The following is a 15,110-nucleotide window of genomic DNA, read 5'->3' as shown; positions in this document are numbered from 1 at the left end:
CCAGGTGTGATAATTCAGTACCCACTTTATTGAGAGTTTTTAATCCTGAAAAGATGTTGAATTTTGTCAAATGCTTTTTCCTCACATGCTGGGATGATCATATGATTTTTTTTTTTATCCTGTTAATGCGGTGTATCAAACGTATTTATTTGACTTGATTTCCGAAGGGCAATTTTGCTGAGTAAAGTATTCTTGATTGGTAGTCTTTTTTCTCTTAGCACTTTGAATATGTATAATCCCACTGCCTCCTGGTATGTAAGGTTTCTGCTGAGAAATTGCTAATAGCCTTATGAGGGTTCACTTGTAGTCACATAGTCTTTCCTCACTCTTTTTCTTTCTTTTTACTTTGTTGTCTGCTGATTGGATAATTTGATAGTTCCTGTCTTTAAATTCACATTTTATTTTTTGCTTAATCCATTTCCTGTCAGTGATCACTCTTGCTTTTTTCATCTCCTTCATTATACACTTCAGCTCCAGGATTTTTGTTCAGTCAGTTTTTCCTATTTCCAGCTCTTTGTTAAGCTTCTCATTTTATTCATAGAGTGTGTTTCTGATTTTAATGAGTTGGCTTTTTGTGTTTTTCTTGTAACTCACTGAGTTTCCTTAAAACTGCTGTTTTTGAATTCTCTTTTGAATAAATTACAGATCTCCATGTGTTTCCGATTGATCACTGGAAGATTATTGTGATCCTTTGATGATATCATATTTCCTTGATATTTTATATTCTTTGCAGTTTTGCATTGCTGTCTTTGCATTTGAAGTAGCAGTCACCTCCTCCAGTCTTTAATGACTACCTCTTCAGTGTGTCCAACCCTGATATTTTTTGCTCCAGTGGTATGCTGCAAATTCTCTGCAGGACACCTGGATTTCCAAAAAGGCTCTCTCATCTGCGGGTGATTATCCTAGACAGTGTTTTCTAGGGAGGGACTCCCAGATGTGGCTGAGAGGGAGGGACTGGAGGCACTTTATGGGCTATTGCTAGGTCCACAGATTAGACTGTAGTATGTATGCCTGTTACCTGATGCACGGGTAGGCAAGGCTTTTCCTCGGTCCCTCGGAATATGGTGCTGGATTCCCACAGCTCCCGCAAAGGTAGTTTTGCCCTTGGTTGGATAAGATGCCAGTTTGTTGTAGGTGGGGAGACGCAATAAGGTACATCTTACCCAGCTATGATAATGATATCGCTCTGACAGATGGGCATCTTAAAAGTAGTTTTGCCCCTAAAGTATTTCCCTGACTTCTTCTTTCATGTTATATGGACCTCATGCTATTTTAAAACTTTGTTGAAATGAAGCATTTTTATATTTAAAAGAAAAGCCGAAAATATAGCACAAATCTAGTTATTACTCCCATGTCTGAGTCAGAATTTCTTTCCTGACTCTTACTACTTGGTTCCATGTATCTTATGGTTTTTTTCCAAGTTCCTAAAAGTATACTTTTCCTTTCAAGGCACCTGGATGCCATCTATGTAATCTTTGTGCTTACATTCTAATCTCTAAGTAAATGGTATTCTCCCGTTTCTTTTCCTGGTGACCTCTCCTGTTTATTTTCCCTCTTCAATAAAGCCTTTCTTGTTCTCACTTACAGCTTTTCACATGTCAATTCTTACAAATCACATTGTATTATAGTTGTATATTTGTCTGTGTCTGAAGCAACAGATGAGTATTTCCTTGTATATGGTTGGTATTTCAGCACTGTTCTCTGAATTAATAAATTAAGTCAGATGGGTAAAATTCAGAACTTGATGAAAATTGTCCTTTTATTCTTTGTCAGTAAAATTATTAGAAAACATTGGCTGTTTTATGGCTTTTTAATGGCTTTTTCTTTAAGGAGTGAACCTGGTTTACATATGAAGAAGTTAAAGGAAGGTGAAAATGAAAAAGGGACATCAAAAGGATCTGTGATCACACCAGTGTTGAAGAAGGCCGATTCCCTAACTGGTGGTCCACTACAAAAGAATGATGGCAGCCATTTCAGTGAAAAGGATCAGCATGAAAGCAGGTAAAATCTATAAATTCCTTATGTGCCTGTGAAGGCATTTTAGCAGTGATTACCTTTTGTGGAAATAAGATGCTGTAGTGTAGGTAGGTCCAAGCTAAAGCAAGAAATACTCAACATATCAAACACACTGCTTGAAAAGTTATGATGAGGGTAAGTGACTTTGTCAAGGAGCAGTTTCAGTAGTCACCATGGAAGCATGGAAGATGAGTAAGTGTAAACAACTCCTTAGAGCATTTTAATTGGGAAAGGTAATAGAGAAATGGATGATAACTGAAAAAGAATGTGAGTTGCAAAGGCATTTTCTTGCTCTTTTTATTTTAAGATGGGAGCTTTTAGAGTATGTATGCTGTTGGAAATGATCCATAGAGATAGACATGGTTAGTTAATTTAACTTTGTTTGTGTTTCCAAACATTAGGAAGTTTGTTGAGTGTATTACAGTATCTTTTAAAGATTATAGTCATTGTCTTTAGTACTCCTATTCATGTAATTTTGTGGAAGAGGTTGGTTTATTCAGAATTGTTTCCACAATGGGGTATTCTCCTGTAATTGAATGTGCAGATTTAAAAATATATATATGTATGAATGCAAGTATGTGTGTATATATATATATATATATATATATACATGCCTGTGTATAAATTCTATATGTATATATAAGTATATGTGTGTGTGTATATATATACACTCACACTTATAGTAAATGTATGCAAACACTGAGGCCATTCTGAATAGAACTAATCCTTCCTTGATGATTTTAGATATTCAGTGCCTTTGATAGCGTCATGAACAGCTGTGATTTTGTTAGGGACTTGAAAGTATCTGGTTATATCAAGTTAATATTTATTTATGTTCTGGGGAAAGGGGAAGATTTTGTTTATTTACAATTGGAAAATAAACTAGTAACCCATCACAGATTATTCCTTTTGGACTGGAAAGCTCTAAATTACAAAAACCATGCTTCCTGTACCAGCAGTGTCATTGACACAGATTATATGTTCAATAAGTATGTGTTGAATGTGGGAATAAACAGTTGAATGAACGAATGAATGCCTGTTGATGAACTTCTCTAGAAGAAGCAAATCTATAGTTTATTGAAAGTAGATTTCCAATATTGCCTAGGTATGGAGTCTCTTAAGAGAATGTGTAAGATTCAGAAATTGTTATATACAGCTATGGCTAGAAATAGAACAATAATGTAGATTCATTTGCTATTATATTAGTTAGAAACACTTAAGTATTACTTTAACCACATGTTATGAAACGCATGCTTTGAAGGCACATTCCTGGGTTTGAATTCAGGGTCTGTTCTTGGCCAGCGATTAGGGCTTCTTGGGCAAGTCACTTCGACTTTCTGTGCCTCATTTTCTTCCTGTGTAAAATACCGACTATAATAACCTACTTCATAAGATTGTTGTGGGGCTTCAAATACCTTGAAGACATGTAAAGTGCTCATAGTAATGCCTAGAGAGTAGTTGCACAGTGAGTCTTCAACACGTTAATATCACGATTGTTAAAAAGGCGTCCTTTCATATAGGGACTTAACTTGCACTTTCCAAGTAGGTTTTAGTGCTAGGAAAAGCTTATTTTTAGTAAAAATGACAACAACAAAAACAATGGTATCATGCCTATCAAATAATGCAAGTCGCATTAGGATTTTCCTTTGCTTTTGTTAGTTTTTATCTAAATTTAGTACTTTGTTGTTCTCACTTCAGCAGCACATATATTACAACTGGATACATCTAATCCTTCGTTAATATTAACAATAGCATATTTTCTATGCTGTTTAATGTTACTCTATTGTTTAATCCCCTTTGTAGAGATTTAGTTTCAAATGCAGAGATTTTATATCAGAAACAATTGGGTTAAATATTCTTTGTATTTTAAGTATTTAATATTTGCCTGAAAAGAATTGTTGGGTTTTTTCAGGCCTGCAAAGAAAATTTCTAAGAAGAAGAACAAGGTAAGAGAAATAGACAATGTAATTTTATTTTATTTATTTATTTTATTTTTATTTTATTATATTATTTTGATAAATATTTATTAAAGATATTGTTGAGTGGTAAAAAAATACTTTATGAAAGATGTAGTGAAAAAATAGAAAATCTTCCTTTGTTGTAGAGACATTTGCTGTGAAAAAGGTACTTAGAAATACTAGCTATTGATAACGGTGTCTTTTTGATAAAAATCCCTTCTTTTAAAAAGTCTCTGTGCTTTCGCTTTTAAATGTTTATTCACTTATTTTTAAAATGTATTTTGAGAGAGAGCACGCACAAGTGGGGGAGGGGCAGGGGGAGAGGGGGAGAGAGAATCCCAAGCAGGCTCCATGCTGACATTGTGGAGGTCAACATGGGACTCAAACTCAGGAACCCTGAGGTCATGACCTGAGCCACAATGGAGTCGGATGCTCAACCGACAGAGCCACTCAGGTGCCCCTGTTTTAGCTTTTATAAAAAGATGGGTATTTATCACTTCTCTACACCTTGTATATTTTATAAATATTTGGGGGACATTTTGAAATGGTATTCTTTATTTGTAGGTCAAAAAGGAAATTACTTCTATGGATGACCTTGTCGACTTCATTCAGTCATCTGAATCTGAAACAGCCTCAGAGGATTGTGAGTTGCCTTACTCTAAGAATTTCATGTTGCTGATTGAACAACTTGGCATGGATTGTAAAGGTAGGAAGCCTTTTTACGTATATGGCTGTAGTCATATGTGCACACCTTGCCTAGTACTGCACCATAGAACACTGCTGTATTGTAGAGCTGCTCATCTCAGAAATATGTTTTATATTAAAATCAAAGGAGAACTATTGTATCCTCTCAGCCAAAGAGTCATCATTTCTACTGTACCTTTCTCAGTGGGAATGGCACATCTAACGTGTTTGTTAACTCTGCTTCTCTTCTGTGCCTTCACCCAGGTCAGGTCATTATTTTTCCCCTACATGACTGAAATAACCTCAGGACCGTTTTCCCTGCCGTTCAACCTCCCAGGACCTTGGTCTGCACTGCAACCATAATCATTATATACTTTAAAAAATGTGTATTTCATCATGTTACCTCCTTGCTTAAAGCTTAGCTGTTACTTCTCATTGCTATTAGGTTAAAGGCCACGGTCCTCTGGCTTCATCTTGTATTGTTTGACATCCTTCTTTCCGTCTGTGTCTTATCCACTGTTTTAGACGTTTCTTCCTGTGAAAGAGCTTGTCGTTTCCAACAGCTTTGGTTAGGTAAACTGCACATATGTGAAGTGTGTCATTTGATAGTTTTGACATATGTTTACACGTATGAAACGATAACCGCAATCCAGACAGTTAACATATTCATCACCCTGAAAAATCTCATGTCCCTTTCTATTCCCTTATTATGAAGCTGCCAAATCGTTTTCTAAAGGAGTTATACTGTTTTCCATTCCCACCAGCAGCCTGTGAGAGCACCAATTCCTACATACATATTCATGACCACTTAGTATTGTCAGCTCTTTAAATCCTAGCCATTCAGATGGATATTTTATATATCATTATGGTTTGAATATACATTTTGCTAATAACTGACGATGTTGACCATATTTTCACATGCTTGCTTGCCATCTGTATATCTTCTTTGAATTGTCCAAATCTTTTTTTTTTATTTTAAAAATTTGTTTGTTTTCTTACTTGTTGAGTTTTCAGAATTCTTTGTATATTCTAGACACAGTTCCTTCTTATTTTGTTTTCTTTTTGTCTTTTTGTGGTTGTTTTTGTTTTTGTTTTCCATTGAGGCATTTTATTTGCACATACGTATTACATCCCTAGAAAAAGAATCCCAGGATTTCCCCTTCTGTGTGTTTTCATCTTGCTTCTTCATGGTCCATGACTGTAGCTGAGGTGGTCAGTATAATGAAACCAAACTGAACAGATTATTCTGCCATTTTTCTAGATCTTTGCATTGTCCATCAGTTCTGGGGCCAGTCACTCCATGCTTGCTTAACCTGCCTGTGAGGTTCACGACAATTTTCCCAACTCTGTGATCATCAATGATTTTAAATTCACCAGTGTAACCATGCTTCATCATCACAGTTAGAAAGTGGACAATGTCTGTGGAGCACGGCCTAGTAAGAACCTGGCGTTTGCTTCTCTTTTCAGTATTGTTATGCTTTGGGGAGCATCTGCCACGACATTCACATGCATCATGATGGTGGCACAGAAAGATGGTGGAAAGAGCTAGATACAGTTCCTTTATCACCTCTCTTTTTTTTTTGCAAGGTTTTCCTTCTCCCAGTCTCTGACTTTTCCTTCTCTCAACAGTGTTTTTGAAGAGCAGTTTTTCTTTTTGGTGAAGTCCAGTTTACGCATTCATTTGTTCTTGTATGATTGTTGCTTTTGGTTTTCATATCTAAGAAATCTTTGCCTAGCACAAGGTCACAAAGTTTTTCTCTCATGGTTTCTTTTAGAAGTGTTATAGTTTTAGGTCTCACATTTAGATCTATGACCCATTTTATATTCTTTTTTTTTATGATATAAAGTATGGATACAAGTTCATTCTTTTGCATATGGATATCCAGTTGTTCCAGCACCATTTATTGGAAAGGCTGTGTTTTCTCCGCTTTATGCCATTGTTCCTTTGTCATAATCAGTTGGCCATATATGTGTGGGCTTATTTATGGGCTCTATTCTGTCTCATTGATCTCTTTGGCCATCTTTGTACCAATATTATGCTGTTTTAATCACTGCCAGTTTATAAGAATTTTTGAAATCACGTAGTGTTAGTCATCCTGCTTGGTTCTTTTCAGTGTTCTTTTGCTACACTGGATCCTTTGCATTTCCACGTGAATTTTAGAATCAGTTTGTCAGTTTCTTAAAAAACAAACAAACAAACAAACAAAACCCCAACTCTGGTGGTCTTCAGGAAATGAAGTTTAGATTATGTTGAATCTACAGATTTATTTGGGGAGAACTGACTTCTTGACAATATTGAATTTTTTAACCCCTGAACAGAGGATATATCTCTCCCTTGATATAGGTCTTTTAAAATTTTCTCAGTAATATTTTGTAGTTTTTAATGTATAGGTCGTTCTGTCTTTTATGATATTAACTGTGATTATTTTTTATTTTCAGTGCAGTTGTAAATAATATATCTTAAATTTAAATTTTTTTTGTAATGTTTACCCTTGAGAGAGAGACAGAGCATGAGTTGGGGAGGGACAGAGAGAGAGGGAGACAGAATCTGAAGCAGGCTCCAGGCTCCAAGCTGTCAGTACAGAGCCGACATGGGGCTTGAACTCACCAACGTTGAGATCATGACCTTAGCCAGAGCCCAGCGCTTAACCAACTGAGGCACCCAGGTGCCCTGAAATTTTAATTTTTGATTCTTTATAGCAAGTATATAGAAATACAGTTGATTTTTGTGTAATGATTCTGTATCTTCCAACCTTGATAAATTTATATGTATACATATATTTAAATTTTTTTAACGTTTTATTTATTTTTGAGACAGAGAGAGACAGGGCATGAACAGGGGAGGGGCAGAGAGAGAGGGAGACACAGAATCGGAAGCAGGCTGCAGGCTCTGAGCCATCAGCCCAGAGCCCGACGCGGGGCTCGAACTCACGGACCCTGAGATCGTGACCTGAGCTGAAGTTGGCCGCTTAACCGACTGAGCCACCCAGGCGCCCCTACATATATTTAATTTTAGAGAGAGTACATGAGCAGAGGAGAGGGGGAGAGAGAGAGAGAGAGAGAGAGAGAGAGACAGGGAGAATCTTTTTTTTTTTTTAATTTTTTTTTGACGTTTATTTATTTTTGGGACAGAGATAGAGCATGAACGGGGGAGGGGCAGAGAGAGAGGGAGACACAGAATCGGAAACAGGCTCCAGGCCCCAAGCCATCAGCCCAGAGCCTGACGCGGGGCTCGAACTCACAGACCGCGAGATCGTGACCTGGCTGAAGTCGGACGCTTAACCGACTGCGCCACCCAGGCGCCCCGAGACAGGGAGAATCTTAAGCAGTCTCCATGCTCAGTGCGAGCCTGACATAGGGCTCCATCCCATGACTCTGGGATCATAGCCTGAGCTGAAATCAAGAGACACTCAACCGACTGAGTCATCCATGTGCTGCTATAAATTCATTAATTCTAGTAGCATTTTTCTTCATTCTGTCAGATTTTCTACATAAGCAAAGTTCATTAAAATTCATTTTTAATTACTATTTTACTAACAATGGTAAATATTGTAGACTTGTAGCCAATACATTCTCTGTCGCAACTAAACAGCTTTGCCATTGTACTATAAGGGCAGTCAATAGATACTGCATACATTAATGGACATGGCTGTATTTTGATAAAATTTAATTTACCAAAATAAGTAACGTGGCCCACAGGTGGGAGTTTGCCAACTTCTATTTTGTGACCATGTCATTGCGATAGAGACAGTTTCACTTCATTTTCTATTTGGATGTCCTTTGTTGCTTTTTCTTGTTTGATTGCGTTGGCTAGAACTGCTAGTATAGTGCTGAAGAGAAGAAGTCATTCAGTGAATGGCCTACTTGTCTTCTTCCTGATCTTCTAGGAAATGCGTTCAGTTTTTTACCATTACATGTAACGTTAGCTGTAGAGTTATCATGACTTGTTTTGTTTTGTTTTGTTTTAAGTCATAATTGAAGTTCCCTTGTATTCCAGGATTGCTGAAAGTTTTTATCTGGAATGGCATGTTGAATTTTGACAAGGGACTTATTTTACCTACGGAGATGATCATATAATTTTCCTTTTTTAAAAGTTTGTTAATATGGTGAATAACACTAATTGGTTTTCGAATCTTAAACCAACTCCGCATTTCTTGGATAAACACCATTTGGTCGTAACAAATAATCCCTTAGTGTATTGTTAGATTCCACCCCCCCACACACACACGGCTATAGTTTAATTAATTGATTAATTAATTAAATATAATTTATTGTCAAGTTAGCTAACATACAGTGTATATATTGTGCTCTTGGCTTTGGGAGTATATTCCCAAGATTCATTACTTATGTACAACACCCAGTGCTCATCCCAACAAGTGCCCTCCTCAATGCCCATCACCCATTCTCCCCTTTCCCCCACCCCTCCATGAACCTTCAGTTTGTTCTCTGCATTTAAAAGTTTCCCATGGTTTGCCTCCCTGTCTGAAAAGATTTTTCCCTCTTCTGTTCCCCCATGTTTTTCTGTTACGTTTCTCAAAATCCACATATGAGTGAAAACATGATATCTGTTTTTCTCTGACTGCCTTATTTCACTTCACATACTACCCTCCAATTCCATCCATGTTGTTGCAAATGGCACGATTTCATTCTTTCTCACTGCCAAGTAATATCCATCGTATATATGAACCATATCTTCTTTACCCATTCATCAGTTGGTGGACATTTGGGCTCTTTCCATAATATGGCAATTGTTGATAGTGCTGCTATACACGTTGGGGTACATGTGCCCCTATGAATCAGCACTCCTGTATCCCTTGGGTAAATGCCTAGTAGTGCAATTCCTGGGTTGTAGGGTAATTCTATTTTAATTTTTTGAGGAACCAACCTCCACACTGTTTTCCAGAGCAGCTGCACCAACCCTGCATTCCCACCGACAGTGCAAGAGAGTTCCCATTTCTGCACATCCTCACCAACATCTGTTGTTTCCTGTGTTGTTAATTTGATCGACTCTGACCGGTGTGAGGTGGTATCTCAATGTGGTTTTGATTTGTATTTCCCTGATGATGAGCGACCTTGAACATCCTTTCATGTGCCTGTTGGCCATCTGGATGTCTTCTTTGGAAAAGTGTCTATGCATGTCTTCTGCCCATTCTTTCCCTGGATTATTTGTTTTTCAGGTGTTGAGTTTGGTAAATTCTTTATAGAGTATGGATGCTAATCCCTTATGTCATTTGCAAATATCTTCTCCCGTTCCGTTGGTGCCTTTTAATTTTGTGGATTGTTTCCTTTGCAGTGCATTAGCTTTTTACCTTGATGAGGTCCCAATAGTCCAATTTTGCTTTTATGTCCCTTGCCTTCAGAGATGTGTTGAGTAGAAGTTGCTGTGGCCAAGATCAAAGAGGTTGTGGCCTGTGTTCTCCTCTAGGGTTTTGATGGTTTCCTCTCTCAAATTGAGGTCTTTCATCCATTTTGAGTTTATGTATGGTGTAAGAAACCGGTCCAGTTTCATTCTTCTTCATGGTGCTGTCCAGCTCTCCCAGCACCATTTGCTAAAGAGCCTATCTTTTTTCCATTGGATACTCTTTCCTGCTTTGCCAAGGTTTAGTTGGCCATACATTTGTGGGTCCATTTCTGGATTCTCTATTCTATTCCCTTCGCCTTTGTGTCTCTTTTTGTGCCGATAGTATACTCTCTTGATGATTGCAGCTTTGTAGTAGAGGCTCAAGTCTGCGATTGTGACGCCTCCAGCTTTGGTTTTCTTTTTCAACATTACTTTGGCTATCTGGGATCTTTTGTGGTTCCATACAAATTTTAGGATTGTTTGTTCTAGCTCTGAGAAGAGTGCCAGTGCAATGTTGATCGGGATTGCATTGAATGTGTAGATTGCTTTGGGTCGTATCGACATTTTCATATTTCTTCTTCCAGTCCGTGAGCATGGAATGTTTTCCCATTTCTTTGTGTCTTCTTCAATTTCTTTGATATTTTTTTCTATAGTTTTCAGGATACAAATCTCTTATATCTTTGGTTAGGTTGACTTCTAGGTATTTTATGGTTCTTGTTGTAATTGTTAAATGAGCTCAGTTTCTTGATTTCTCTTTCTGTGGCTTCATTATTGGTATATAGAAGTGCAATCAATTTCTGTGTGTTGATTTTTGTATCCTGTGACTTTGCTGAATTCATGTATCAGTTCGAGCAGCTTTTTGGTGGAGTCTTTTGGGTTTTCCATGTCGAGTATCATGTCATCTGCGAAAAGTGAAAGTGTAACTTCTTCTTTGCCAATTTGGATGAGTTTTATTTCATTTTGTTGTGATTGCTGAGGCTAGGACTTCCAACACTATGGTAAACAACACTGGTGAGAGTGGACATCCCTTTCATGTTCCTTATCTCCTGTGGTGGGGGGGGCGGGAAGTTCTCTGTTTCTCCCCATTGAGGATGCTATTAGCAGCGAGCTTCTCATATATGGCTTTTATGATGTTAAGGTATGTTCCTTCTATCCCAACTTTCTTGAAGGTTTGTCTTAACAAAGGATGCCGTAGTTTATCAAATGTTTTTTTCTGCATTTATTGACAGGATCATATAGATGATCGTATCCTTTCTTCTATTAATGTGATGTATCATTTTGATTGATTTGCGAATATTGAACCAGCCCTGTAGCCCAGGAATGAATCTCACTTGATCATGGTGAAGAATTCTTTCATACACTGCCGAATTGGATTTGCTAGTATCTTGTTAAGAATTTTGGCATCCATGTTCATCAGGAACATTGGCCTGTCATTCTCCCTTTTAGTGTGGTCTCTATCTGTTTTGGGAATCAAGGTAATGCTAGCTTCACAGAATAAGTCTGGAAGCTTTTCTTCCATTTCTTTGTTCAACAGCTTGAAAAGTATAGGTATTAACTCTGCTTTCAATGTCTTGTAGAATTCCCCTGGGAAGACTTCTGGCCCAGGACTCCTATTTGTTGGGGGATTTTTGATAACTGATTGAATTTCTTCGCTGGTTATGGGTCTGTTCAAATTTTCTATTTCTTCCCATTTGAGTTTGGGTAGTGTGTGGTTGTCTAGGTATTTCTTCCATTTCTTCCATGTGGTTGTCCATTTCTTCCAGGTTGTCCAGTTTGTTGGTATATAAATTTTCATAATATTCTCTAATAATTGAATTTCTGTGGTGTTGACTGTGATCTCTCCTCTTTCATTCATGATTTCATCTCTTTGGATTCTCATTTCTTTCTGAGAAAGCTGGCTAGGGGGTTATCAAGTTTATTTATTCGTTAAAAAAAAGCAGCTCTTAGATTCACTGATCTGTTCTACTGTTTTGTGTTTTGTGTTTTGTTTTTTGGTTGTTTTTTTTTTTTGGATTCTATGGTGTGTATTTCTGCTCTAATCTATTATTTCTTCTAATGGCTGTAGGGTTTCTTTGCTCTTCTTCTTCTAGTTTCTTTAGGTGTGAGGTTCGATTTTATATTTTGGATTGTTCTTATTTCTTGAGAAATGCCTGGATTGCAATGTGTTTTCCTTTTAGGGCTGCCTTTGCTGCATCCCAAAGGGTTTGGACTGTCATGTTTTCATTTTCGTTTGCCTCCGTATTTTTTTAATTTCTCTTTTCATCGTCTGGTTGGCCCATTCTTTCTCCAATAGGATGTTCTTTAACCTCCACGCATTCAGAAGCTTTCCAAATTTTTCTTTTGCTTGATTTCAAGTTTCATAGTGTTGTGATCTGAAAATTTGCATGGTATGATCTCAGTTCTTTTATATTTATTGAGGGCTGTTTTGTGACCCACTGTGTGATCTGTTTTGGAGAATGTTCCACGTGTACTCGAGAAGATTGTGTATTCTGCTGCTGTTGGATGAAAAGTTCTGAATAGATCTGTCAAATCCCTCTGGTCCAGTGTATCATTCAAAGCCTTTGTTTCCTTATTGATTTTCTGCCTAGATGATCTGTCCATTGTTGCAAGGGAGTATTAAAGTCACCTACAATTTCCATATGATTATCAATAAGATTGCTTATGTTTGTGATTAATCGGTGTATATATTTGTGGGGTCTCTAGTTGGGGCCACCAACATTTACAATTGTTAGCTCTTCTTGATGGATAGATCCCTTAACTATGACATATTGCCCTTCTTCATCGCTTGTTAGAGTCTGTAGTTTGAAATCTCATCTACGTATGGCTACTCCAGCTTTCTTTTGACTTCCAGTAGCATAATACATGGTACTCCATCCCCTAACCTTCAATCTAATGGTGTCCTCATGTCTAAAATAAGTCTCTTGTAGACAGCATATAGATGGGTTTTGTTGTTGTTGTTTTTAATCCATCCCAATACCCTGTGTGTTTCGATAGGGGCATTTAGTCCATTCACATTCAGAGTGATTATTTAAAGATATGGATTTAGTGTCATTGTGTTGTCTGTAGGTTTCATGCTTGTGGTGATGTTTCTGGTCCTTTGTAGACTTGGCAACATTCCATTCACATAGTCTTCCTGAGGATCTCCTGCAGGACTGGTTTAGTGGTCATGAGCCCTTTTAGTTTTTGTTGTTCTGGGAAAGCTTATCTCTCCTATTCTGAATGACAGCCTTGCTGGAGAAAGGATTCTTAGCTGCATATTTTCCTATTCAGCACATGGACTTTCTCCTACCATCCCCTCCTGGCCTGCCAAGTTTCAGTGGACAGGTCTGCTACTACCCATATGTGTCTACCCTTGTAGGTTAAGGCCCGTTTGTCCCTTGCTGCTTTCAGAATTCTCTCTTTCTCTTTGTAACTTGCCAGTTTCACTATGATATGCTGTGGAGAAGACCTATTCCTGTTGAATCTGAAGGGAGTTGTCTGTGCCTGCTGGATTTGGATGTCTGCTTCCTTCTCCAGATTAAGGAAGTTGTCACCTGTAATTTGTTCAAGTAAACCTTCTGCCCTTTTCTCTCTCTCTTATGCTGGAACTTTGATGATATGGATATTATTACATTTCGTTGAATCACTTAGTTTTCTAATACTCCCCTCATGGTCTAATATTTTCTTATCACCCTTTTTCTTGGCTTCATCATTTTCCATAATTTCATCTTCTATGTCACTTATTCTCCCCTCTGTTTCCTCCATCCTTGCTATTACTGCATCTAGTTTATTTTGCATCTTATTTACAATATTTCTTCATTGTTGTGACTATTTCTCAGTTCCTTCATCCCTGCAGCAATAGATTCTCTCCTGTCTTCTATGCTTTTTTTGTAAGCTCAGCTGTTAATCTTACAACTATTATTCTAAATTCTTGAGCCGGTATATTTATTGTTTATATCTGTTTTGAGCAGTTCTCTAGCTGTCATTTCTTCCTGGAGTTTCTTTTGAGGAGAATTCTTCCATTTCATCAGTGTTCAGTACTTTATGTGTTTTCCTAGTTGTCATGTGTCCTGCACCTGAGAGCAGTACTATTTTAAAAAGGGGTCATATGCTGTCCAGGGTCTGGCCCTTCAACAGGTATTTTTGGAGTGTGTTTCATGCTCTCTGTTGTTGTGACTCTGGTTGCTTTATTTCCCTACTCCTATTGGTGGGTTGGCCATTCCACTAGGTGTGCTTAGATTTGTTCATAATGTAACCTTGGAAAAGAATTTAAACAGTGGGGGGGGGGGCGATGGAAGATGTCTTATCTCATACAAAGGGAGAAATGACAGGGGTAAGGGAAAAGAGAAGAAGACAAAAAATTGACCAGGCAGAGAATCAGAGATACTATACAACTTAATCCAAGGAGGGAAAAGAGAGAGAGAGACAGAGAGACAGAGAGAGAGAGAGAGAGAGAGAGAGGAAAATAAAGAAGAAGGAGATACAGAAGAGGTGCAGAAAAAATAGATTAAAAATCTCCATGACCTGGCAAGTTGTCTCCCTGGGCCCCGGGAGATGTTTATGTCACTCTGTATCCCGAATGCCTAGATTTCCACGTCTTCTTGCCTCACTGCTGTGTTTGAGGGATGCGGTAATTTCACGTCCCCCTACTTCTCTGTCATGTTGACTCACCCCCTCTTTAATGTAGTGTTAGATTTGGTTTGTGGATGGTTTCTTCAGAAATTTTGCTCCCATGCTTATGACAGAATTTTCTTTCTTATAGTATGTTTGTCTAGTTTTGGTTTCAGGTAATGCTAGCATTATAGAATGAGGGGAGAAATATTTCTCCTCTCCATTTTTGGGGGAGACTTTGTGTAGAATAGATGACATCTGTTCCTAAAATGTTGGTTGAATTTACCAGAGTAGCCACTTGGCCCTGAAATTGTTTTGTGTGGAAAGATCTTTAACTAAGACTTTAGTTTCTTTTATAGATATAGAGTTAGGTAGCTAATCTATTCTTTTTTTTCCCTTTATTTCATTTTTTATTTTATTTCATTTCATTTCATTTTACTTTATTTTATTTTTATGCGATCTTTACACCCAACATGGGGCTTGAAATCACAATCCAGAGATCAAGAGTCACATGCTCTACC

The 15,110-nt window shown here is 37.7% G+C and overlaps 1 protein-coding gene and 1 pseudogene across 1 annotated transcript in view; one reads left to right on the top strand and one right to left on the bottom strand.

Annotated features, from left to right (window-relative positions):
* Positions 1-15,110, top strand: part of LOC124525669 (ankyrin repeat domain-containing protein 26-like) — a 75,021-nt gene that overhangs the window by 16,299 nt on the left and 43,612 nt on the right. Inside the window, exons 4-6 of the mRNA XM_047098221.1 lie at positions 1,831-2,001; positions 3,929-3,962; positions 4,539-4,680. Of these exons, the coding sequence (XP_046954177.1) occupies positions 1,831-2,001; positions 3,929-3,962; positions 4,539-4,680 (347 nt within the window). The remainder of the gene's footprint in view (positions 1-1,830; positions 2,002-3,928; positions 3,963-4,538; positions 4,681-15,110) is intronic.
* On the bottom strand, positions 5,740-6,173 carry LOC124525689 (40S ribosomal protein S15a-like; annotated as a pseudogene).

Source organism: Lynx rufus, unplaced genomic scaffold (assembly GCF_022079265.1).
Source record: "Lynx rufus isolate CCGP_SWC_20201006 ecotype Redwood Valley unplaced genomic scaffold, mLynRuf1.p SCAF_45, whole genome shotgun sequence".
Classification (NCBI taxonomy): Eukaryota; Metazoa; Chordata; class Mammalia; order Carnivora; family Felidae; genus Lynx; species Lynx rufus.
This window is presented reverse-complemented; position numbering and strand designations above follow the sequence as displayed.